This window comes from Oryzias latipes (assembly GCF_053564925.1).
Source record: "Oryzias latipes strain Hd-rR chromosome 1 unlocalized genomic scaffold, Olatipes_Hd-rR_3.1 chr1_Y".
Lineage (NCBI taxonomy): Eukaryota > Metazoa > Chordata > Actinopteri > Beloniformes > Adrianichthyidae > Oryzias > Oryzias latipes.
The window spans coordinates 2,156,157-2,182,467 of NW_027616335.1; the positions used below are offsets into that span (position 1 = coordinate 2,156,157).

General features: G+C 43.9%; 2 protein-coding genes across 54 annotated transcripts in view; both read right to left on the reverse strand.

The window, feature by feature from the left end:
- dclk2a (doublecortin-like kinase 2a) overlaps positions 1 to 1,733 on the reverse strand; it is a 31,914-nt gene extending 30,181 nt beyond the window's left edge. For 2 of the 4 annotated variants that reach the window (XM_078943357.1, XM_078943360.1), the window contains exon 1: positions 1,025 to 1,733. In XM_078943357.1, coding sequence (XP_078799483.1) covers positions 1,025 to 1,430 — 406 coding nt within the window. In that variant the 5' untranslated portion in view covers positions 1,431 to 1,733. The remainder of the gene's footprint in view (positions 1 to 1,024) is intronic. The other 2 variants (XM_078943359.1, XM_078943358.1) reach the window with 1 other exon arrangement.
- A 9,667-nt stretch (positions 1,734 to 11,400) lies between these two features.
- On the reverse strand, positions 11,401 to 23,133 carry LOC101174565 (uncharacterized). 50 transcript variants are annotated; one of them, XM_078943934.1, is made up of 7 exons: positions 22,981 to 23,133; positions 22,860 to 22,906; positions 22,408 to 22,790; positions 22,207 to 22,287; positions 21,175 to 21,828; positions 11,526 to 12,920; positions 11,401 to 11,451 (listed from the first exon to the last, which is right to left on the reverse strand). In XM_078943934.1, exons 1-7 carry the CDS (start codon positions 23,010 to 23,012, stop codon positions 11,437 to 11,439), a joined length of 2,607 nt encoding a protein of 868 aa, XP_078800060.1. In that variant the 5' UTR covers positions 23,013 to 23,133; the 3' UTR covers positions 11,401 to 11,436. The 50 variants fall into 50 exon arrangements, with proteins under 50 accessions (XP_078800060.1, XP_078800058.1, XP_078800055.1 ...); XM_078943932.1 differs by having other exon boundaries at positions 22,207 to 22,251; positions 22,324 to 22,790; XM_078943929.1 differs by lacking the exon at positions 22,207 to 22,287 and adding an exon at positions 22,117 to 22,206 and having other exon boundaries at positions 22,288 to 22,790.
- Positions 23,134 to 26,311: the final 3,178 nt, after the last annotated feature.

The window sequence follows — 26,311 nt, forward strand, 5'->3', positions numbered from 1 at the left end:
CGCGTCGTTCTCCGAGAATGCACTGCAGGGCACATAAACATTTAATCTTTAATAATGCTCATTATGTTTTTGTAGCAACTTAGTCATTTTTATAGTAGGCTAATATAGATACATATTGCATGTGTTGCCTTCATTATAAGGCTTAAATAGGGCTTTTAATAATTTGCGGCTCCAGACATGTTTGTTTTTTGTTTTGTTCGTCCAATTTGGCTCTTTCAACATTTTGGGTTGCCGACCCCTGACTTAGCCTAACCCTAGGCTTGGCAGAATTGTTCCAAAGTGACACAGACAATGAAGAATTCAGTGGATTTAGTAATTTGAAGTAATATAAAGAGTTTAGTTGACTTGTTATTGTGTTCTTTATTTTATGGTTACCATTCAGATAATTGTTCATATGATAATTGTTCTTCCCATGTTTCATGAGGCTAACGAAGATTTAGTGTGTGTTACAGTAGTAAAGTTTGCTAAAAACAATTCTCACCCAAAAAGCAACTTATGTGATGTTTTCTTCTTCCTTTTGCTTTTTTTTTTTTTTTTTTTTTTTTTTTGTTTTGCTGCTGCAGCTGATACTCCACAGCAACTTAAAGTCTGTTGTTTGGTCGTTGAGCTTTTGTAAATAGTTTGGTGCATTTAAACTAATTTCCGATGTTGCACACACTAACTCACCCTAGTTTTATGGGTTTTAAAGAATCTATGATTTGTTTTGGGTTTTTTTCACAAAAACAAAACAGATGAAAATATCTGCTGCTTTGAAATTGATGAATGACTTCCCTCTTCTCTACAGGGTCTATGTTTTTGTCATGTCCCTATCCTGCCCCCTTTCCCATCTTAAAAGCCTAGAAACGCCTCTGCTTTAAGGTAAAATAGCTGATGAATACCAGAATCTCTGACGAAACCAATGAACTCAGTGTCTTTATCTTAGTTAGGTGGAGAAGAAGGTGTTTAAATAATTATAGAACTACAGAATTGTCGTTTTTACCATCAAAACAGGCACAATAGAATGTTGCAGAAGAAGGCAGCTCACCCTCCACTAACTCGTCCAGACCGGTCACCTTCCTGCTCCCGTCCAGCGTGTACAAAGTCCGGACTCCCTGCGGCAGGTTGACGTTGTCCGACAGGGACCGTGTCAGCTCCATGAGCAGCGCATCCAGAGACCGGAACCGGTCGCTCGACACGGCGTACACTAACCCTTTGAAGTATCTGTCCCCGTTGCGGTAAAAGCGCACTTTCCGTGCCTTCTTCTCGGACGTTAAGGACTGGAGCGTGCGCGTGCGGTAGAAGCAGCAGTGAGCGCTGTGTGCCGGGCTTGGGACCAGAGCGGAGCCTCGGCACGCAGACTGAGACCCGGAGCCGGTGCTGGTCTTCGGTGTCCGGCTCGGCTTCTCCCGCTCCTCAAAGTGCTCGAATTCGATATTTCTGCTGAGAGACATGTCGTCCCCTCTTTTATCATTCCAAGTTTAGTGCGAAATCCCAACAAAAGCAACTTCAACCCGGCAGAACTAAAGATCCGGTGTTTTCTGGGTCCTGAACCGGCAAATAATGACATTAATTAGTGTTCATAGGAACACACAAAACACCAATGGAAGCCATTTCGTTTCGGAAACGCGCGTGTATGAAATACATCCTAGTAGAAGTGAAAGAATCCAATAGGTAGTGAGGGGCAAAGGAAGCTTCCTAACACTTGCAGCAGCTTTCAAGTAACTGATCTCTATCAGATTCCGAACAAGCTAAATGGAAATGCGAGCGGAGGGGAAGCTTTTCCCTCCTCTTGGTCCTAATGCTCAATTGTTCTGATTATCCAATGCGATTAAAGTGTACTGAAACTTTGAAAACACAGCAGACTATTAAAAAAGGAAATAAAATATAATTGCTGCAGTAAAAAATAGATTAATAACAAATGCAGATTTAAAAACCAAAAACAAGGTAATTTATAATTATTGGACATGAAGTCAGATATGAGATATTTTTCAAAGTTGAACATCAGTAGACTAGACCAGTGTTTTTCAACCAGTGTTCCGCGGCACACTAGTGTGCTGTGGGAGATGGTCAAGTGTGCCGTGAGAAATTGCCCTCATTAACTGATCTAAAAGCAATTACCATCTCCAGGAAATCAGCTCTTTGTTCATCCAAACAGGCCCTGATAAAACACTGAGAAGTTAAGAATATGAAATATCATAAAATTATTTTTTTCTTTGTGTTTATATGATTCTATTAAAGATATTTTGATAAGAATAACGGGATAGCGCGATTTAGCTGCAGCTATAAGTGTGTAAGGAAAAGTCCCGCCCCTTTAACTGTCTCCACCAATCATTCTTGAAGGCTTAATCACATGTCATCAGTCTGACCAATCAGAAGTGGTTAAAGTATTCACTTCCTTGTTTCGATTTAGCGCAAAAAAGTCTCTCTGTTCTAACAAAAATACCAGCTAAAGCTCGTCTTTAGCGGTGTAGCTTTCCACAGAATCTGGTATCAGACCGTGGAACAAGTGAACAAAACCATGAAGTTCAAAGACGCTGGTCTTTCTGCGGTCGGCGGATTACGGGCACTACATCTCCCATGATGCAGTAAAGTGACTGTCTGAGCGCAGAATGAGTCTCTCCTCTTAACGTCTTAAAACAACGAACACACATCAAACAGTTTTTGAACCTTTTGACTTAATTTTTAATACATCTTTTAGAAAAAACAGCTGCGGCTTCCAGCGTTTTCTGCAACAATTATCACAAAAATGCATGTGAGATTGCAGAGCGGCTGTAGATCAATACAGACTGAGCTTTTTCTTTTTTTTTTTATTTATCTATTTTTTTGGATGCTGGTGTGCCGCGGGATTTTTGTCAAGGTTGAAGTGTGCCGTGGCTCAAAAAAGGTTGAAAAACACTGGACTAGACTAAAGGACACACAGTTATTATGAAAAAGGAGCGGAACCTCTGACTCATTGTGACTGATTGTTGTTCACATTATAATGATGTAGAGTAGGTAATAAAAAAAAAACTACTGTGGGCCGAGTCATACATTTGTTGTAATGAAAATGCCTTTACACAATTGCAGTTAAATTAAGGTATGTTAAAAGTTAAACTTTATGAAAGTTGGTGATAAGATAATAAATTCAAATACATAAATAAAAAATATTCAGCCACAAGGGTGCACTATCCAATATTTTCGTGCACTGGTTTCAATGTAAATGCAGAGGGTTGTGCCAGGAAGCCTGCTGTCTTAAAACCGAAGGCAAATAAATCAATGATGCAAATCATCAATCAACAGAATTAACATATTGAATCGGGGTGGCCTCTGGTTAACAACAACCACTACTGGGGCTGTTAATGAACAAGGTGCTCATGCAAATGTATTCATGTTGAAAGGAGAGGAGGAAGTGTTGTAGGCAAAGAGAAAAAGGGAAAGGCAGAATAGTGGGAATTAAGTTACGGACAAACCAGGCATGTGACGCATGTTCTAGAACATGCAAAACGCTTTCTGGAATGCATGTTTAGCCCATGGTGTTTACACTGGACAAGGAGGAAGGAGTTTCTTCTTTCATCTTCTTTGTCTTTTCTGCTGTTTACTTGCACACCTACCCCCTACAGTTGGAAGAAGCTTGTTGCAAATTGTCAAAGCGAGGAAAATCTTGTGAACTCCGCTCTGCTAAACTGCTCTCTGACTGACTGGACCACCGGCATCCATCCTCAGTTAAAACCACGGTTATCACACAACAAATTCCAGTTCACATAACAAGCAGATCTCACAAACATCCCCAGATCAGATCCACCAGATCCACAATTAGATATCTCCATCACATTCACACATTACCGGACAAAAAAGATAAATCAATCCATCTGCACACACACACCGTTTTGAACTTTGCTGTTTTAAACATTCGCTCTCTTTTAAACAAATCTTTTATCATGAATGAGCTCATTTTAGACAACAATTTAGATTGCCTTCTTTTAACAGAGACCTGGCTGGGTACTGATGCTCTTGTTGTTCTCACTGAAGCTTCCCCACTAAATTTTAACTTTTTATTTTCTACCAGGGGAGATAAAAAAGGCGGTGGCACTGCATCGATTGCTCGTGGCTCATTTGCAACCAAAACAATCACGCTACATAGCTACTCCTCATTTGAGCATCATGCATTTTCTTTTAACAGCCCATCTATCTTATGTGTTACTGTTTACAGACCACCAAAGCCTCCCTCCTGTTTTATTCAAGAATTTTCTGAATTTTTATCAGTAATACACTCCAAATATAGTAGAGTTTTAATAACTGGTGATTTTAACCTACATGTTGATAAAGATAGTGATGCTCATGCAAAGGAGTTTCTACCTCTTGCATTGTATGGATTTCACACAGCATGTCACACAGCCTACTCACGGCAGAGGGCGCACTCTAGCATTGGTGATAACCTATGGGCTGTCCTGCAGTGTGTCCTCTGTTGTTGACATGGCTGTGTCAGATCACTATTGTATATTTTTTAATATCACCAGTTTTACTCGACAGGAAGCTCCAGCGAGAACTGTGAGGAAACGATACATAACTCCTGATGTGGCTGCAAATTTTATCAATATTTTACATCAAACTCCCGCTCATATTTTACCTGCATCATGTGATTTTATGGTTGAACATTTTAACAACAAACTACAGTCAGCCATTGATGCTGTAGCTCCACTTAAAACTAAAACGTTGAAAACTAAAGCTACAGCACCCTGGAGGAACGAACCAATCAGAGCCTTGAAACGTGAATGTAGGAGAGCGGAGAGGAAGTGGAGAAAAACGAAGTTAACTGTACATCGCAAAATTTTTAAAGAACAGCAAATGAGGTACAGTCATGCAATAAAAAAAGCCAGAACCCTCCACTTCTCAAACTTAATTTTACAAAACAAAAACGATCCTAGAGTTCTCTTTAAAACAATAGACAGTTTAACTAAAAGAGACTCTCAAAGGTCCTCCATAGCAGCCTCAGATGCTGTATGTGAGAGTTTTGCAGACCACTTCAGGAGTAAAATCAATGCTATTAGATCTACTCTTTTAAGTCAAAAAGGTGTTGCTTTTAATGAATCTATAGCATTGTATTTATCAGAGGAAACACTGGAAAGTTTTGTCCTGGTTGATGCTGTGGGACTTGGTCAGGTTTTATCCCAGTTAAAGCCAACCACCTGCCTTTTAGACCCAATCCCCACATCGTTGTTGAAAACATTTTATGACTTCTTTGAGTCTGAGCTTTTAAATATAGTAAATTACTCTCTTCAGACAGGTGTCTTCCCTGCTGCCTTTAAAACGGCAGTGGTGAGGCCTCTTCTGAAGAAGAGTAATTTAGATCCAAACAACTATAACAATTATCGTCCAGTATCCAACTTGCCATTTTTAAGTAAAATGATTGAAAAAACTGTTTTAATCCAATTTAATGAGTTTTTAAATAGAAATAACATATTTGAAAAATATCAATCTGGTTTTAGGACAAACCACAGCACAGAGACGGCCCTTGTTGAAATAGTATATGATATTAGATGTAACCTGGATTGTCAGAAACTCTCAGTTCTGGTACTACTGGATCTCAGTGCTGCTTTCGACACTGTAGATCACAGTATTTTACTCAACAGACTGAGAGGTTTGGGCATCTCTGGTACCGTACTAAAGTGGTTTTATTCCTATCTCACAGATCGAAGTTTTTACGTAAGTATGGATACTTGCTCCTCAAGGGTCTTCGACATCAACTGTGGGGTCCCCCAAGGTTCAATTTTAGGCCCACTACTTTTAATCTATATATGTTGCCACTGGGGGACGTCATCAGGAGGCATGGCGTTTGTTTCCACAGCTATGCTGATGACACTCAACTCTACATCGCTGTGTCTCCTGATGATGAAGAGTCGGTCAACACACTCTTAAAATGCATTTTAGACATTGAGTCATGGATGGCAGAGAACTTCCTACAGCTAAACCAGGACAAAACAGAGGTTTTAGTGATCGGTTCTGAAGACAAGAGAGAGATAGTTTTATCTAAACTAAAGAATTACAAAACTTCTCAGTGTGTGAGAAACCTGGGTGTCATTTTTGACTCTGAGATGAATTTTATCCCACAAATTAAAAATATCACAAAAACAGGATTTTATCATCTAAAAAATATAGCCAGATTCCGCCCGTTTCTCTCTCTTGCCAGTACAGAGGTGCTAATGCATGCTTTTATTACCAGCAGATTAGATTATTGTAATGCCCTGCTCTCTGGTCTTCCCAGAACAAGAATAGCAAATCTTCAACTGCTGCAAAATTCAGCAGCACGCGTGTTGACGAGGACCAGGGGGCGGGAACACATTACACCAGTTTTAAGATCGTTGCATTGGCTCCCTGTGCAATTCAGAATTGATTTTAAAATTCTTTTATTGGTTTACAAATGTTTTTATGGTCTCGGGCCTTCATATTTATCTGACATGATTTTAAAGTATGAGCCCTCGCGGACCCTGAGGTCCTCTGATACAGGCCTTTTGGTTATTCCAAAAGTTAGAACAAAAACATACGGCGAGGCCTCATTCAGTTTTTACGGACCTCGCCTGTGGAACAGCCTCCCAAAGAGCCTAAGGGCCGCAGAGACTGTTCATGTTTTTAAAGGAAGGCTTAAGACCTACCTTTTTAATTTAGCTTTTAGTTGAATTTTAGGATTTTAAATTTTTATTTTATTTTATTTTTTTAAATATTTTATTTTTTTAAATATTTTAATTATTTATTTATTTTTCTTTTAACTAGTTTTATATGTGTATGTAAATACATTTATTTATTTATTTATTTATCCTATTAATTTTTAAGTCGCTCTTACTATTTCATATGCCTATTAAGGTTCATGTAATTATTTGTTTTTTGTCCATGTTTTATATATATTTTAATTTTATTCCTTTTACATTTCATTACACTCCAGTGTTTTCCTCTGAAGGATCCTCCACATCAGTGACTGACCCTTCTCAGTGAGCGGGGACGCTGCAGTGGGATCTCCTGGGTCTGACTCTTTTGATCGGATCTGGGGGGTTCTGTGGTAGTGTTCTCCGTGAACTTGGGTTGGGGGGTCGCTGGTGTGGACATGTCCCCAAAATATCGTTTCCCCACTTCAGGACAAAGCCTGGTCTCTACATTCTATCACTTTTTTAATTTATTTATTCATTTATTTATTTATTTATTGATGTGTGTGTGTCTGTGGGTGTGTGTGTGTGTGTGTTTTTGCGGGGGGGGGGGGGGGGGGTTGTCGCACGGTTTGTCTTGTCATGTTGTTTTTAAATTTTATTGTATTTTATGCACAGCACTTTGAGTGACATATGTTGTTGAAAAAGTGCTATATAAATAAAGGTTGATTTGATTTGATTTGAAATTTGCTTCAGGCTTCTATATCTACGGTATTCTGATATGTGAAAGACTTGGTGTCATATGATTCCGACTGGGAACTAACCGTAATTAGGCCTAGTAACTTCTCCTCCATGATCTTGAAAAAGTTGGCGCTTTTATTAATTGATGGGACGCACCTTACTAAAAAATCGGAGTCCCCGATTGGTCATAGTTCAACCTGGTTTAACTTGCAATGCATGTTCAATGGCTACAAGTTTTGTACGTAAAGACAAAAGACAGTTATGGAAACTAGCATAGCTACATGTGAACGCTAGAGTTTTGAATGCAGAATTCCAAACTAAGCATTTAGGTGTGTTAACATAAACTTTTCATTGGGACCTGCCACTTGAACGTGCGCTGCCAAGGGCGGTGTGAACATACAGTAGCTTTAGAGCAGTTTTTTTTAGCCGAGGTACACTTTTTCCTAGAAAAAAAAAAGCAGTTGTTTTTCCTAAAAGTTGCGTTAAAGTTGTGATAGTTTTCAATTATAATTTTCAACTAAATTAGTTGAGAATTTGCCCACGTAGTTGTTCTTCCTCCTGTTTAAATTTTATGTAACCTAAAAAATAACTAAAAACAATAATATATTCTTTTTGAAAAGTGAATTAAAAAAGTTTTGTGTTTGTTAACAACAGATGGTTGCATTTGTTGCACTTCATCACAGTTAACAGCAGTGCAGTAAGAGACGCTGTCATATTAACCTAATGAATCATGGGAGATGTAGTGAAAAGCAGCTGTGCTGATGCTAGACAGACTTGGGTCTCCGGGCTTCATTATTTGTATTCACTTATTACACAGTTCGATCCCAGATCCCGCGGGCAGCTACCAGGGGTACACGGATAATCCGTGATCCATTCGGATCATTAGCCCCAGTTTGGCACTCATGTGCTCCGGATTGCCCCAACCCCTTCTTCCATTCGGCACTTTATTTAAATCAACATTGTTAGACAGTGGTGACATGTGCTGTAGTTTTTACAGAGTTCAAGGTGGGGGTGTGACTGCACCAAGGATCAGTTTTAAGCCCCTTTTTTGATGTGATGATGGACATACCAATGGATGAGGTTAGACAGGAATCTTTAAGGACCATGATGTTTGCAAGGAACAATGTGATCCTTAAGTAAAAGGAAGTAACAGTCAGAGGAACACAGTGAAAGGCGGAGGTTTGCTAAAGAAAACAAATGAAGTTCAGTGTGTGCTGTAGATGAGAATGGAATGGTGAGGCTACATGGAGCAGAGGTGGAGGTGGACGACTAAGTAATCAGCGTCAACAGTCCAGAACAATTGAGTATGAGAAAGATAGGTCTATACAAGCAGGGTTGTAATGAATGGAACATTTTAGGTAAAATCTTTGACAAAAGTGTCAGCAAAAAAGAAAGAAAAGGTGTAGAAGACAATCATGAGAGCAGTCATGTTGGTTTAGAGACAATGGATAAGAGGGAGACAAGAGGCAGAGCTAGAGGTAGAAAAGCTGAGGATGTTTAGGTTCTCTTTGGGAGTGACGAAGATGGTAAGAAGAGATCTCGTCAAAGGACAGCATGCGGTAGTTCTTGCCTCTTAGGTACACAAATGACAGGAGTCATCTTCCTGATGAACACCTTCATTCAGGTATCTGGTTCGGACGAGTTAGCATCCACTAGAGAAGTAAACTGAGCTGGCTATTGCTGAACAAGACATTTTGAATCTTCTTACAACTAATTTGATTTTAGTTGGCCTTGGCCTGTAGAAAACCCACCCACCCATCTTCAGAACCTGTTTAATCCCTTTTAGGGTAACTGGGACGCTGGAGCCAACCCAGCTACTATTGAGCAAAGCCCGAGTACAGCCTGAAGAGGTAGTCTGTTGCAGGGCCACATTCACTCACATGTACAGCTAGGGAGAATTCAGCAACAATTAATCAATGGAGCATGCTTTTTGAAACGAAGTTCCTGGATAAATCAATCCCGTGCATGCAACAAGCAAATTCCACACAAAAAGGTCCCAGCTGGGATTTGAACCATGGCCTTCAAGCTATAGTACAGACCAAAGGTTTGGACAAACCTTCTCATTCTTTATTTTCATGACTATGAAAATTGTACATCCACACTGAAGGCATCAAAACTGTGAATTAACACATGTGGAATTATATACGTAACAAAAAAGTGTAAAACTGAAAATATGTCATATTCTAGGTTCTTCAGAGTGGCCACCTTTTCATTTGATTACTGCTTTGCACACTCTTGGCATTCTCTTGAGGTAGTCACCTGAAATGTTTTCACTTCACAGGTGTGCTCTGTCAGGTTTAATAAGTGGGATTTCTTGCCCATTAAATGGAGTTGGGACCATCAGTTGTGTTGTGCAGAAGTCAGGTGGATACACAGCTGATAGTCCTACTGAATAGACTGTTAGAATTTGTATTATGGCAAGAAAAAAGCAGCTACATATAGAAAAACGGGTGGCCATCATTACTTTAAGAAATGAAGGTCAGTCGGTCGGAAAAATTGGGAGAACTTAGTAAGTTTCCCCAAGTGCAGTCACAAAAACCATCCAGCGCTACAAAGAAACTGGCTCACATGCGGACCGCCCCAGGAAAGGAAGACCAGGAGTCACTTCTGCTGCAGAGGATAAATTCATCTGAGTCACCATGCTCAGAAATGGCAGGTTAACAGCAGCTCAGATTAGAGAGCAGGTCAATGGCACACAGAGTTCTAGCAGCAGACACGTCTCTACAACTGTTGAAAGGAGACTGTGTGAATCAGGCCTTCATGGTAGAATAACTGCTAGGAAACCACTGCTTAAGAAAGACAACAAGCAGAAGAGACTTGTTTGGGCTAAAGAACACAAGGAATGAACATTAGACCAGTGGAAATCTGTGCTTTGGTCTGATGAGTCCAAATTGAGATTTTTGGTTCGAACCACTGTGTCTTTGTGGGACAGAGAAAAGGTGAACGGATAGACTCTATATGCCTGGTTCCCACCGTGAAGCATGGAGGAGGTGGTGCGATGGTGCTTTGCTGTTGACACTGTTGGGGATTTATTCTAAATTGAAGGCATACTGAACCAGCATGGCTACCACAGCATCTTGCAGTGGCATGCCATTCCATCCGGTTTGCGTTTAGTTGGAGCATCATTCATTTTTCAACAGGACAATGACCCCAAACACACCTCCAGGCTGTGTAAGGGATATTTTAACCAAGAATGAAAGTGATGGGGTGCATGCCGGATGACCTGGCCTCCACAGTCACCAGATCTGAACCCAATTGAGATGGTTTGGGGTGAGCTGGACCGCAGAGTGAAGGCAAAAGGGCGAACAAGTGCCAAGCATCTCTGGGAACTGGGTACATCGTCTGGGACCATTTCAGGTGACTACCTCTTAAATCCCATCAAGAGAATGCCAAGAGTGTGCAAAGCAGTAATGAAAGTAAAAGGTGGCCACTCTAAAAAACCCAGTTTCAGTTGTTTCACACTTTAGTATATAATTCCACATGTTAAGTCATATTTTTTATGCCTTCAATGTGAATCTACAATTTTCATAGTCATGAAAATAACTTTGGGTGTGTCCAAACTTTGTCTGTACTGCAAGGCAAGCAAGTTGACCATAGAAAATTAAATCCAGAGCAGGTATAAAAAGCCATTGCATGGCGTTTTTCCATTAGCCGTCCTAAACCTAGTTCCAGTATCTATACTGTTACAAATTGAGCTGCAACCTTCCCCCCATAAAGTTTGCCGGTTTCCATTTCAGAAGTTTGAAAAACATTAACACCCCTGATCATTTAGTTAGGTTTAACGCTTTGTCATTTTCAAGTTCTCAAAACATTTGTCAAACCCTTGACATCTTAAGTTTTGGCCCACTGAATTTCTAGTCATCATTTCCCATTTGGGGGTCAACATTTTAATGAAAGGCATTGGTTTAGTTTTCCTAAAGGGAAACTCAAAAGCGTCAAATTCACTGCCAACCTCAACTTTGAGTACCGTTATCCACCTGGATCATACCAGTACAATATATTGGAAAAGCTCAATTACATTCCAGATGTTCTCAACAATGCACCTTAGTAACCAAACCAACACAAGTAATTTCAGAGACTTTATTTTGGATGGTTTACATATTCACTGCTTTGGCACCTGTAAGAGGAAGAAGAAAGTTTGAGGTTAAATCTTTGGTTTTTATGTAAAACAAAGGACAAAACAATACAAACCTTAGTTTGATGAGACTTCCGTGCTTTAAAGTGCTGCAGGTACTGAGGTTTGCTGGGTGGATATATTTGATGGCCGAGACGCTTTGCATGGTAGCTTGGCTTCTTCAAATCAGATTGCTGTGGCATCTGTTGCTGCTTCACTGGACCCTGGGTTTGGTGCTGCTGGGGCTGCTTCACAGGCACCTGAGGCTGGGGCTGGTACACTTGCTGCTGCTGGGGCTGCTTCACAGGAAGCTGAGGCTGGGGCTGGTACATTTGCTGCTGCTGGGGCTGCTTCACAGGCACCTGAGGCTGGTACACTTGCTGCTGGGGCTGGTACACTTGCTGCTGCTGGGGCTGCTTCACAGGCACCTGAGGCTGAGGCTGGTACACTTGCTGCTGCTGGGGCTGCTTCACAGGCACCTGAGGCTGAGGCTGGTACACTTGCTGCTGCTGCACAGGCACCTGAGGCTGAGGCTGGTACACTTGCTGCTGCTTCACAGGCACCTGGGGCTGAGGCTGGTACACTTGCTGCTGCTTCACAGGCACCTGGGGCTGGTACACTTGCTGCTGCTTCACAGGCACCTGGGGCTGGTACACTTGCTGCTGCTGGGGCTGCTTCACAGGCACCTGGGGCTGGTACACTTGCTGCTGCTGGGGCTGCTTCACAGGCACCTGAGGCTGGTACACTTGCTGCTGCTGGGGCTGCTTCACAGGCACCTGAGGCTGAGGCTGGTACACTTGCTGCTGCTTCACAGGCACCTGAGGCTGAGGCTGGTACACTTGCTGCTGCTTCACAGGCACCTGAGGCTGAGGCTGGTACACTTGCTGCTGCTTCACAGGCACCTGGGGCTGGTACACTTGCTGCTGCTTCACAGGCACCTGGGGCTGGTACACTTGCTGCTGCTTCACAGGCACCTGGGGCTGGTACACTTGCTGCTGCTTCACAGGCACCTGGGGCTGGTACACTTGCTGCTGCTTCACAGGCACCTGGGGCTGGTACACTTGCTGCTGCTTCACAGGCACCTGGGGCTGGTACACTTGCTGCTGCTTCACAGGCACCTGGGGCTGGTACACTTGCTGCTGCTTCACAGGCACCTGGGGCTGGTACACTTGCTGCTGCTTCACAGGCACCTGGGGCTGGTACACTTGCTGCTGCTTCACAGGCACCTGGGGCTGGTACACTTGCTGCTGCTGGGGCTGCTTCACAGGCACCTGGGGCTGGTACACTTGCTGCTGCTGGGGCTGCTTCACAGGCACCTGGGGCTGGTACACTTGCTGCTGGGGCTGCTTCACAGGCACCTGGGGCTGGTACACTTGCTGCTGCTTCACAGGCACCTGAGGCTGGTACACTTGCTGCTGCTTCACAGGCACCTGAGGCTGGTACACTTGCTGCTGCTTCACAGGCACCTGGGGCTGGTACACTTGCTGCTGCTGGGGCTGCTTCACAGGCACCTGGGGCTGGTACACTTGCTGCTGCTGGGGCTGCTTCACAGGCACCTGGGGCTGGTACACTTGCTGCTGCTGGGGCTGCTTCACAGGCACCTGGGGCTGGTACACTTGCTGCTGCTGGGGCTGCTTCACAGGCACCTGAGGCTGGTACACTTGCTGCTGCTTCACAGGCACCTGAGGCTGGTACACTTGCTGCTGCTTCACAGGCACCTGAGGCTGGTACACTTGCTGCTGCTTCACAGGCACCTGAGGCTGGTACACTTGCTGCTGCTGGGGCTGCTGCACAGGCACCTGGGGCTGGTACACTTGCTGCTGCTGGGGCTGCTGCACAGGCACCTGGGGCTGGTACACTTGCTGCTGCTGGGGCTGCTGCACAGGCACCTGGGGCTGGTACACTTGCTGCTGGGGCTGCTTCACAGGCACCTGGGGCTGGTACACTTGCTGCTGCTGCTTCACAGGCACCTGGGGCTGGTACACTTGCTGCTGCTGGGGCTGCTGCACAGGCACCTGAGGCTGGTACACTTGCTGCTGCTGGGGCTGCTGCACAGGCATCTGGGGCTGGTACACTTGCTGCTGCTGGGGCTGCTTCACAGGCACCTGGGGCTGGTACACTTGCTGCTGCTGGGGCTGCTTCACAGGCACCTGGGGCTGGTACACTTGCTGCTGCTGGGGCTGCTTCACAGGCACCTGGGGCTGGTTCACTTGCTGCGGCGGCTGCTTCACAGGCACCTGAGGCTGGTACGCTTGCTGCTGGGGCTGCTGCACAGGGACCTGAGGCTGGTACACTTGCTGCTGCTGCGGCTGCTGCTTCACAGGGACCTGAGGCTGGTACGCTTGCTGCTGCTGGGGCTGCTGCTTCACAGGGACCTGGGGCTGGTGCACTTGCTGCTGCTGCACAGGGACCTGGGGCTGGTGCACTTGCTGCTGCTGGGGCTGCTGCACAGGCACCTGAGGCTGGTACACTTGCTGCTGCACAGGCACCTGAGGCTGGTACACTTGCTGCTGCTGCTGTGGCTGCTTCACAGGCACCTGAGGCTTGTACACTTGCTGCTGCGGCTGCTTCACAGGCACCTGAGGCTGGTACACTTGCTGCTGCTGAGGCTGATGCTGCTCCACAGGGATCAGGTATAGCTGCTGCTTTTCAGGGACCTGATGCACTTGGGGCTCATACACCTGCTGCTGAGGCTTCTTCATGGGAAGCTGATACACCAGTTGCTGCTGCATGGGGACCTGAGGCATATGGGGGTGGTACACCCGTTGCTGTTGGTTGGGGGCCTGAGGCAATTGTGCATTAGACTCCTGTTGAGGAGCATTTACTTGCTCATTAAGCAGCCAGGTTGGGTAGACAGCTGGTTGATGAGAAACCAGCACTCCATCTGGTTTCTGACTTTGATCAGGACCATCATAAGCTAGAAAAGCAGTTTTAAACTTAAATACAGCAAGTTTTAGGAACACAACAGCACGTTTTAAATACATACCATCCACATTTTGTAGCCTTGTGGTAAGCAAGGAGAACAGCAAAAACCTAGAAATTAAACAAGTTTATTTATGCTATCCTGCAGTTTCATAAAAGGAAACATAACAATAGAAAAATATTTATACCTAATCAGAGGCCCCATAACTGCAGAAACCATGAGGCAAACTCAACAACAGCTGCTTCCGAAGCAAACAGCTTAGTTGCCCAGAAAACCATAAGTAACTTAGTCTTGTCTTGAGCTTTTGTACTCTCCTCCTTACCTCATCAGATCAGGGACACCTGTGTGATTAGCAGAACAAAGGTGGAAGTAATCATCCAAAGTTACAAAGGGTACTGCTTAGCAGGACGATACACTTATTGAGGCTTTTTGTATTTTAGTACTCTCCACCAGTACTGTACACCAGTACTCTCAACAACAAGCAGAATTATGATGCAATTAAATGTGGTTTATTAAACATTAGATCCATTCCCTCTGAGTCCCTCTTAGTCAATGAGTTAATTAATGATAACAAACGAAGTCTACTAGCCTTTACAGAAACTTGGCCCCAACATGATGACTATACCCCGCCCCCAGTTATTATCTAACTATCAGAAATCCAGGAATTCAAGGAAAGGAGGTGGTTTAGCAGTCATATCACAGTCTAGCCTCATTCTCACAACTAAAGTCATTTATTCATAGTTATTTATCGCCACCCCCCCGACCCACATTCAGAATTTTTAGTTTTCTGACTTTTCATCGACCACTGTTTTAGATTCTGATCAGATTATAATAATAGGGGGTTTTAATATTCATGTTGATGACCCCAGTGACTGTATGGGAAATACTTTTGCAGCTCTGTTAGATAATGTTGGTTTGACACATGAACCCACTCACTATCAGAAGCACACCCTGGACCTTGTCTTAACTCATGGTATAGAGATTACCCAGTGGAGTGTCCTTCCTCATAACCCATAATGTCAGATCACTTTCTAACTACCTCACAGTTTACACTAGAACATGCTACTGCCCCAGTGAAAAAAAACAGCTTAGAAGGACATTATGGCTGCATTTACACTGCAGGTCTTGATGCCCATATACGATTTTCTGACTATATCTGATTTTTTTGACAACCCGCTTACATCATCTTTTAAAAGTGACCCGTATCCGATTTTTGCATTTACACTATACAATGCTGAAACTATCAAACGTAGACGTTCTGCGGACTACGTAGCTGCATTTCCGCCTTCCGCGGACCTCCTTCGGACTTTTGTGTGACTGCGGTTGTCATGGAGGCAAGGCAGCGACGGAAGGAGGCGTTGCCTTGGGCGCCCCAGGTCAGGATGAGGCAGGAGAGGGGATACGCTGGAGAGGAAAAAGGGGGGCTGCTCGGCCGACTCATGTGCTCTCTCTGAATTTTGAATGAGGAAGTGTTTGCAGACATGCTGTACTAACAGTTTGATCCAAGTATTGAACCTTTCCTCCGCGATGACTTCTCTTTTCCGACCGTGGTCAGAATCACACGGGAGATTTTCTCCAGGGCCGAAGGTGGATTCTCCTTCGGGGTTCACTTTCCCGTTAGGAACCCTCAGCTTCCAGAGTGGGTTATGAAAGACTCCAAAACAGTCCTTTTGGGGGAGACACCTTCTTTATATTACGGTTCCCCGTCACACTCTCCCGCTCTTCGCTCACACCCCCTCTCCTCTCCTTACACACACACACACACACAGCATGCGTGGTCCCCATCATACACGCCCCCACTCCGCAACACAAGCAAAGAAATAAATGGCTTCTAGCCTGTTCCAGAGCAATGGTGTCCCGCTTCATTAAATAAGAGCGGTTTCCGACTACGGCTGAGGCTGTAAGGTAACACACTAACAGCAAAATCAGTGCACAAAAGCACCTTAATAAGTCATGTGATCTCAGTTGGTGGTGTCCTGAGTTGACGTCACTGATGTACGACTCGCATTTACTGGAGAATATCCGATTTGTCTGCTTACATGGCAAATGCACGTATCCGTTTTGTATCCGATTTATTTCCACATATGAATAAGGCCTGTATCCAATCTGAGAAAATCGGAATCCATGCGCTTTTGTCCTGCTTACACGTTCACTGGTTATATCCGATCTGTGCCACATGAGAGGAAAAAATCGGAATTGGGTCACTTGAACCATGCAGTGTAAATGCGGCCTTTCTGACCATTCTGTGTCTGACTTAAACTCACAGTTCAACCAACACTTAGTAACATGCTGAGCAAATACTCTGAGACCAGCTCCCATAGCTTCAGCTCTAGTATAAATGACCAGTTTGTTAATAATGCCTTAAAAGCCCTCAGGAGTGCACTCTATGTTTTTGCGCCATAGAAACCTAAGTTCGTTGGACAAAACTGAGTAGCACAGTGGTTTAACGCTGAAACACGTTCTCTTAACCCTTGTGCTATCTTAGATGACCCCACCCTTACATTGACGTATTCTCCCTAGCATGACAAAGTTGGATAAAGGTGGAAAGATTTCTTGTAATCCACGGACACCAGTGAGGATCACAAATCATTGAAGAAAAAAGGTTCAGAGCACTGTCTAGTGGGTCTAGATGACCCAACTCCCAATGTTAAAGTGCCTAGGATAGCACAAGGCTTAAACAAGTAACCCTTAAGTTGGAAAGAGAATGGCACCACTCCAGTTCAGAGCAGTCTCTGAATACCTGGAAACATAGCCTCTTAAATGATTAAAAAGCTCTGCGTAGAACTTGAACCCAATACTATTCAACTGTAATAGCAGAGAATGGAAACAATCCAAGATTTCTTTTTAGTACAATAGCCAGACTAACTGGTAGTTAGACTCCAGTAGAACCACATATTCCTTTTACTCTCAGCTCTGATGATTTTCTTACAGTTTTTGATATTAAAATCTCAAATATTAGACATGAGTTGAATCAAGTTATTCCTACTATCAGCCCAGAGCTGGCTGAAGCGGTAGAAGTGAAGGCATTCATAGAAATCTCTGTAACATTAGACTGCTTCACTGCTGTGGATCAAGCGGAAATATCATCAGTTATTAAGTCCTCCAAAACCTCAACTTGTCACTTAGACACAATTCCCACTAAGCTTTTAAAAATAAACCTCCCCTCTAATTAAACACTTCTCTAGAAACAGGTTATGTGCCACAGTAATTTAAATAAGCAGTGGTTAAATCTCTTCTGAAAAAGCCCAGTGTAGATCATAGCAACCTGGCCAACTATAGACCAATATCAAACCTCCCCTTTATTTCACAAATCCTAGAATGAGTTGTAGTTAAGCAGCTTCACCAATAGCCCCAACAATAGCCACTTTGAAGATTTTCAGTCAGGGTTCAGACCACACCACAGCACTAAAACTGCACTAGTTAGAGTCTCTAATGACTTATTTTTGGCCTCAGAAAAGGGACTACTCTCTATTCTGGTCCTGTTGGACCTTAGCACAGTCTTTGAAACTATCGACTACAGCATTTTACTCCAAAGATTAGAGCATGACATAGGGTACAGAGGATCTGCTCTCCAGTGGTTTCAATCCTATCGATAGGATACATGCTGAAAAACTCATCCATGCATTTGTTACGTCTAGGCTGGATTACTGTAACTCTTTGTTGGGAGTGTGCCCTAAAAGTTCCTTAAGAAGTATCCAGCTTGTTCAGAATGCAGCAGCTAGATTGTTAGCAGGAACTAGCAGAAGAGATCACATTACTCCTGTTAGTTTCACTTCACTGGCTCCCAGTTGATTCTAGAATTAAGTTCAAAATCCTCCTGCTAACCTAAAAGGCCTTACATAGTATAGTTTCCGTCCTATATCAAAGACCTCATAGTGCCTTGCCACCCAAACAGAACACTTCGCTCACAAAATGCAGGACTGGTTGCAGTTCCTAGAATATGTAAAAACACAGTTGGAGGTAGAGCCTTTAGCCACCAAGCCCCTGTTTTATAGAATAAGCTCCCAGCTCATGTAAGAGAGGCAGACACAGTTTCCACATTCAAAGTTAGGCTTAAAACATTCCTCTTTGGACAGGCTTTTATTGACAGACTGGCTAGTAATCAGAGAATATTTAACTTACTGTTAACATGTTTAAATAAAACTTAAATAGTTGTTGGTAGGCTGCTAGAAGTTTGAAGCTGGGGAAAGTATGGTGCACTGGGGTTCTATGGGGCAGCAGTAGCTCAGGCAGTTGAGCAGGTCATCTAATGATCAAAGGGTCAGTGGTTTGAATCCCTGTTCCCCCCAGTCCTTGGGTAAGACACTTTACTCGCCTTCTCTCCATGTGTGTGAATGTGCATGAATGTCCCGGTGATGGTCAGGGGGGCCGTAGATGCGAACTGGCATCCACGCCTCTGTCAACCTGCCCCAGGGCAGCTGTGACGCCAGTAGTTTATCACCAAGTATGAACAAGTAAACTATTTGTAAGCGCTTTGACTGTCTGAAAATGCGCAGATAAATTCTATTTCTCGATCTTTATCATTTAGTTCTCCATGTCCAGGGGCCTCATTTATAAACGTTGCGTATGCACAAAAGAAGGCGTACGCCACTCTCTACGCAATAGTTGATATTTATAAAAAGCAAACTTGACGGGAAAATATGCGGTCCTTCACGCAAGCTCTGACCCAGGCGTACGCAAAAAAACGGGTGAAATGAGAAATGGCGACACCGTCGGCAGATGGAAGAAACACGTGAAAGTGACAGTGTGTGCACAATCGTGTTGGCTACACAATGTGGCACAGCTTAAAAACGTGCCTCTACCCCCTGGCGCCGATTGCTGTGTTGGCCCTGACCCTGAACCCCATCCCCACGCATTTGAGCCAATTGCTGCTGCTGTGCGCCAGCGTTTGGAAGTGATGCGTCACTTGTAAAGAACAACAAAAGGTGTGGAAAATATTATTTATTCAAGAATTCCCTCATCATGCAGTTTATTTCAGTCAGTCTTGATTTCGCCCAACTCCTTGACCACCTCTCGGAACTAATGACTTCCGTCTGCATTTCACGGACTGCATCGGTGAGGACACGTCCACTGCTGGAGGGTTGAGAGCCACGTGCCGTGGAGACGCTGGGTCTAGACTGCTCAGCTGCAGCATCGTAACCACTGGCCCCACTGAAACACCCAGCTGCTAAAATAAAATTCTTCTACATTAATAAACTGTAATTGTGTAGCCTGCATACATGTGACTTGACTGCATGTATTTTAATTATTTATCTTACCTGTGTCACCCGGTGCATCTGGGGCGTCGGCGTCCCCCTCCGCCTCAGTCACCAGTCCACTAAAAGGGATTCCCCAACAATTGCCACCAGTCTCTCAAGAGGGGTCAGCTCCGATGTCCCCTGTCCCCCACCCGTGGCAGACACACTCTGGCGATGGAGCGCTAGACGTCTTTTTGCCTCGACTTTGATGTCCAACCATTTCTTTCATTTCTTTATTTCGGCCACGGTCCGAGGATGTGAGGCTACAGCATTTACGGCGCCTGCCACCATTTGCCACTCAAGTGCCTTTTTGGCATTAGTAATGCCCACACTGTGCCCTCCAAACAACACTTTTCTCCTCCTCGCCAACGATAACTTCTACTTCACATTTAGTGAAGTTACGTTTTTTTGATTTCCTCTGTGTTTGCCATGATTTCTCAATGAATATTTGTGGGCGTTTCATGGACTATTTATGGGCGTGTCATGAAGCCGCAAAAGCTGCGCTACATTTAGAATCTGTTGTGATTTATTAAGGGAAAGATGCATAGGATGTGCGTGCCCACGGTTTTATAAATCCGAATATTTCTGTGCGTACGCGCGTCCCGTTTCATCCGTATGCCACTTCTGACGCAAATCCTGCGCAAAGTTTTATGAGGCCCCAGGCCCCTCTTTGGTGCAGTGTGATTCATGTACTGAGTGCTGTGGTCCTGCACCCTGGCTCGTCTGTGCCCCTGTACCTGGCTTGACTACTGCTGCTCCTACACTTTGCTATGGATCCTGCCTCGTCCCATGCCCCCAGCTGTCCCAACTCCATGGATGAAGCCCATCTGCTGGACTGTTTAAACATGTTGTAGAGTTAGACAAGTCTTCGCCAAGTTCTTGTACATTGCCTGTCCTGGGGAGGATTCCCCTTCATGTGGACACCCAGAGTTTCCTTTTCCTGAACCTGTTTTCTTACAAAGCAGGCTCAAAGGGCAGGGATGCCCAATTTAGAATTCCATGTATTCATGACCCTTTTGATTTTGTTTTACAATTAGTACAAAACCCATTGAGATGACTGATTTTGGGCTATATAAAATTGAGTTGAAAACAAATGCTTTTGACCTTAAAGAAAAATAGGGAAATTAAACTGGAGGATTGGTTAAATGTAAACTGAGAAGTTTAACACTGTCAAACCACAAAAGAAAAAAAAAAGCTTAGTAAACAAACAAGTCATTTCAGAGACCTTTTATTTTGGATGGTTTATTTCTTCACTGCTTTGGTGCCTGTAAGAGGAAGTTGAAGGTTTAAGCGTTACATCTTTGCATTGCAGAAAACAAAATAAACAATACAAACCTTGGTTTGGTGAGGCTTCCTTGCTTTAAAGCGCTGCAAGTACTGAGGTTTGCTGGGTGCCTGGATTTGATGGCTGAAACGCTTTGCTTGGTAGCTTGGCTTCTTCAAATCGGACTGCTGTGGCATCTGTTGTTGCTTCACTGGACCCTGGGTTTGGTACACTTGCTGCTCAGGCTGCTTCACAGGCACCTGAGGCTGGTACACTTGCTGCTCAGGCTGCTTCACAGGCACCTGAGGCTGGTACACTTGCTGCTCAGGCTGCTTCACAGGCACCTGAGGCTGGTACACTTGTTGCTGCTGGGGCTGCTTCACAGGGACCTGAGGCTGGTACACTTGCTGCTGCTGGGGCTGCTTCACAGGGACCTGAGGCTGGTACACTTGCTGCTGGGGCTGCTTCACAGGGACCTGAGGCTGGTACACTTGCTGCTGCTGGGGCTGCCTCACAGGGACCTGAGGCTGGTACACTTGCTGCTGCTGGGGCTGCCTCACAGGGACCTGAGGCTGGTACACTTGCTGCTGCTGCTTCACAGGGACCTGAGGCTGGTACACTTGCTGCTGCTGGGGCTGCTTCACAGGCACCTGAGGCTGGTACACTTGCTGCTGCTGCTGGGGCTGCTTCACAGGGACCTGAGGCTGGTACACTTGCTGCTGCTGCTGCGGCTGCTTCACAGGGACCTGAGGCTGGTACACTTGCTGGGGCTGCTTCACAGGGACCTGAGGCTGGTACACTTGCTGCGGCTGCTTCACAGGGACCTGAGGCTGGTACACTTGCTGCGGCTGCTTCACAGGGACCTGAGGCTGGTACACTTGCTGGTGCTGGGGCTGCTTCACAGGGACCTGAGGCTGGTACACTTGCTGCTGCTGCTGGGGCTGCTTCACAGGCACCTGAGGCTGGTACACTTGCTGCTGCTGCTGGGGCTGCTTCACAGGGACCTGAGGCTGGTACACTTGCTGGGGCTGCTTCACAGGGACCTGAGGCTGGTACACTTGCTGCGGCTGCTTCACAGGGACCTGAGGCTGGTACACTTGCTGGTGCTGCTTCACAGGGACCTGAGGCTGGTACACTTGCTGGTGCTGCTTCACAGGGACCTGAGGCTGGTACACTTGCTGGTGCTGCTTCACAGGGACCTGAGGCTGGTACACTTGCTGGTGCTGGGGCTGCTTCACAGGGACCTGAGGCTGGTACACTTGCTGCTGCTGGGGCTGCTTCACAGGGACCTGAGGCTGGTACACTTGCTGCTGCTGGGGCTGCTTCACAGGGACCTGAGGCGGGTACACTTGCTGCTGCTGGGGCTGCTGCACAGGGACCTGAGGCGGGTACACTTGCTGCTGCTGCACAGGGACCTGAGGCTGGTACACTTGCTGCTGCTGCACAGGGACCTGAGGCTGGTACACTTGCTGCTGCTGCACAGGGACCTGAGGCTGGTACACTTGCTGCTGGTGGGGCTGCTGCTGCACAGGGACCTGAGGCTGGTACACTTGCTGCTGGTGGGGCTGCTTCACAGGGACCTGAGGCTGGTACACTTGCTGCTGCTGGGGCTGCTTCACAGGGACCTGGGGATGGTATACTTGCTGCAGCATGGCATCCTGAGACACCTGAGGATAGGACACCTGCTTCTGAGGCTGCTTCATGGGAAGCTGATACACCAGTTGCTGCTGCATGGGGACCTGAGGCATATGGGGGTGGTACACCTGTTGCTGTTGGTTGGGGGCCTGAGGCAATTGTGCATTAGACTCCTGTTGAGGAGCATTTACTTGCTCATTAAGCAGCCAGGCTGGGTAGACAGCTGGTTGATGAGAAACCAGCACTCCATCTGGTTTCTGACTTTGATCAGGACCATCATAAGCTAGAAAAGCAATTTTAAACTTAAATACAGCAAGTTTTAAGAACACAACAGCAAATTTTAAATACATACCATCCACATTTTGTAGCCTTGTGGTAAGCAAGGAGAACAACAAAAACCTAGAAATTAAATAAGTTTATTCATGCTATCCTGAAGTTTCATAGAAAGAAACATAATCGTAAAATATTTTTACCTAATCAGAGGCCCCATAACCGCAGAAACCATGAGGCAGACTCAACAACTATGTGTGTCAGCTGCTTCCAAAGAAACCAGCTTACCGGTAGTTGCTCAGAAAACCATAAGTAACTTAGTCTTGTCTTGAGCTTTTGTACTCACCTCCTTACCTCATCAGATCAGGGACACCTGTGTGATTAGCAGAACGAAGGTGGAAGTAATCATCCAAAGTTACAAAGGGTACTGCTTAGCAGGACAATACATTTATTGAGGCTTTTTGTATTTTAAATGTGTATTTAGCTGCTCTGCAAAAATAGTTTCAATACGTTTTCTATTAAATTATCATTTCATACAAATAAAGCTGCATAAAGTTAACTAAAAATGCAAACTTTCATTAGTAGTTAATGTTTTACCTTAAAAAAAGGAAGAGAGATTAGGTAAATTATCAAGTAAACTAAAACATGGGTTAAATGCCAACGTGGAGAAATTTGAAAAACTTTGTAAAATACACTCTGTCACATCATTTTATAATTGGATTCAACTGTCAAACCACATAAACATTAATGAAAAGTATGATGAGAGAACAGGAACATTTTGTTAAAAAAAATGAGAAGCATGGAGATCTTAATTCCAAGGCACATCATTAGAGAATTATACACAGATACAGGTGCTGCTTTTTGGAGAAGTTAAGCTGACAAAAAACATGATCACTTATTCTGTGAAGCTACGTTCCCACCGCCCTCAGCAACACTCGTTTAAGAGGCCACTTACAATGAAAAGTCAATGAACATGTGCGTGAAAGCACATTTCGGGCTTCCCCATTCACAACTCTTACACTCACATGTAGCTACTCAAGCTTCTACGACTATTTCCGGGCTCTATATACACATTTATATAAGTGTCAGGGGATGTGTCATATGCGGAGAACAAATTTCACAAATGGCACTTTAACATTGTCAGTAGCCACGTGTCATTTACATTGGCACATAGCTACCAGCACATATAAAATACATAACATTGTTTTATAACTTTAAAAAGTCTTGCAAAGCAATAAAACCTCAATAATTACATTTAAATTGAAACTTCTGTGCTTCAGTGCACAACCACGATAAGAAATGCAGTTCTCCACTGTGCCATAGTGCAATCCAGGTTATCCTACCAGAGGAGGGAGAGTCACTACAGCTCCTCCTTAAAAAAACACTTTTGGAATCCACTACAGCTTCAAATGCCCCAACAATTGGAGCAAATGGGAAGAACCAGAGATGTTAGGCAGCAATTTGGATTCAGCCACACTTAGTCTCTTGTCTGATAATTGGAGCACACCTAAATTATAATAATAATAATAATAAATCTTATTTTTTTTAAGCGCCTTTCAGGTCACCCAAGGTCGCTGTCAAGGTTAAAAATAACAAAAACAGAATAAAACATCAATAATTATTATCATAATAAAACATGAGTAAACAAAGACATAAAGACATAAAAACAGGATAGAAAAACAGAAAAATGAGGTTGTGTTAACTGAACAGATGAGTCTTGAGTTTGGATTTGAACAGTGGCAGCGAGTTGGTATTGCGTAGATCTGGAGGAAGAGAATTCCATAGCTGGGGGGCGGAGTGACTGAAAGCTCTGACGGGCAGGTGGGACATTGAGTTGGAGAGAGGAAGTGGAGCGGAGAGATCTGGAGGGAATGAAATGGGAAGAAGAGGTGGAGACAGGTTATGGACTGCTTTGAAGGTTGTGAGGAGAATCTTGAAACTAATCCTTTGTTTTATGGGAAGCCAGTGTAAGTTTTGGAGAACTGGTGTGACGTAAAACCAGTGTAAGTTTTGGAGAACTGGTGTGACGTGGTGGGATAACAGGTTATCCCTAACCCTAACCCCTAACCCTTAGCAAAATCTAATGACTAATATTTAACCAAGTGGTGACTTGAAAGAAAATAACTCACCTTTTTTGTTTTTTTTACAAGCTATGGGAGTTGACCATCTGTTCCATAATCTGTCTTACCTGAAAATCCTATCCCTTCTGGCATCTGAAAACAGGATAGCTGTGTCACACTGTGATGTATGAAGGAAATGAATGAACCATCTGTTGCAGGGTAATCTTTACTTGTGTCAGCTTCCACTTTTATCAGGTGGTATCTTGAAAAAACAAAATTGTGTCTTAGTACATCATACGTCTGATTTAGTGCACAAATGTAACATTTTAAAACCTGAAACTTAGTCTTTTGTCATTGAGTGTACAAAAACAACACAATTCAAACATTTGTTAAATGACCATTTTGGATTTTAGGCATGTCTTACACTACAACATCGTCATCATTTATCTGCATAAATGCATTTGGTATGCATCTGGTATTATTGCTTTTTAAGTTGTTGGGGTGACAGCTAAGAGCATTTGAGTACTACTGACAAGAATGTTGCCCCTGCCCTCCAAATCTTTTATTTTTGATGGGAACATCTCAACTGTTTTATCACATTTGCCGTTTGAATTTGGTTTCATCAGTAATATGTCAACTCAGATTTTGAAGAATCACACTGGAGTAATGAGACTGATGAGTTTTGGGATTTAGTTTTAATGTTTTATAAGATCTAAAACTGTTATTCACAATAACAAGTTTTCTCTCATACGTTTCACAAAGACACACACGGGACATCACACCAAGAAGAACTGAACTGTTTGCTAAAAATTATGCCAGGAGTCCAGCTCTAACAAAATAAAAAAAAAGAGCAAAGAAAACAAAGATTTGATTTATTTCTTATTTCCAGGCTGTGTTTGTTTTGTTCAGCTGCATGTTCATATTTTTATAATTTTGAAAGAATGTATTTTTATGGAGAGCAAAATATTTTACATTAAGGTTTAACTTGATTTATTCTGGATTGATATTCCTGTATGTCTTAATTCATATTCATGTTCAAAAACGCAAGTTGTAACCCTTGTTCTGACCTGGGCACTTTGACATTGGTAGTTGGGTCATCTAGACCCACTAGACAGTGCTCTGAACCTTTTTTCTTCAATGATTTGTGATCTTCACTGGTGTCCATGGATTACATGAAATCTTTCCACCTTTATCCACCTTTGTCATGGTAGGGAGAACACGTCAATGTAAGGGTGGGGTCATAGGATAGCACAAGGGTTAAAGGTTTAAAAGTTTTAAACGTTTAAGTTTTAGTGTGTTCAATAAATGTTAATCTTGTTTGGCCCGCAACCTAAAGCGTGTTTTGGATTTAAGCCACAAGGGATCACAAGGCCAAGATTGGCCCAATTTGCAGACATTTTACATTTTTCTCAAGACCCTGAGCAGCAAATTTTAGTTTGTCCACTTTTTGTTAACACAATTTAAAGTCTTTATT

Excerpts from the sequence above, each read along its gene's own strand:
- LOC101174565 (XM_078943893.1), bottom strand. The coding sequence starts at position 23,012 with ATGGTTTCTGCGGTTATGGGGCCTCTGATTAG. Across the intron at positions 22,791-22,859 it reads AAGGCTACAAAATGTGGATG|CTTATGATGGTCCTGATCAA; the intron begins GTATGTATTTAA and ends TTGCTTTTCTAG. Across the intron at positions 12,921-21,174 it reads AGCAAGTGTACCAGCCTCAG|CCCCAGGTGCCTGTGAAGCA; the intron begins GTGCCTGTGAAG and ends CAAGTGTACCAG.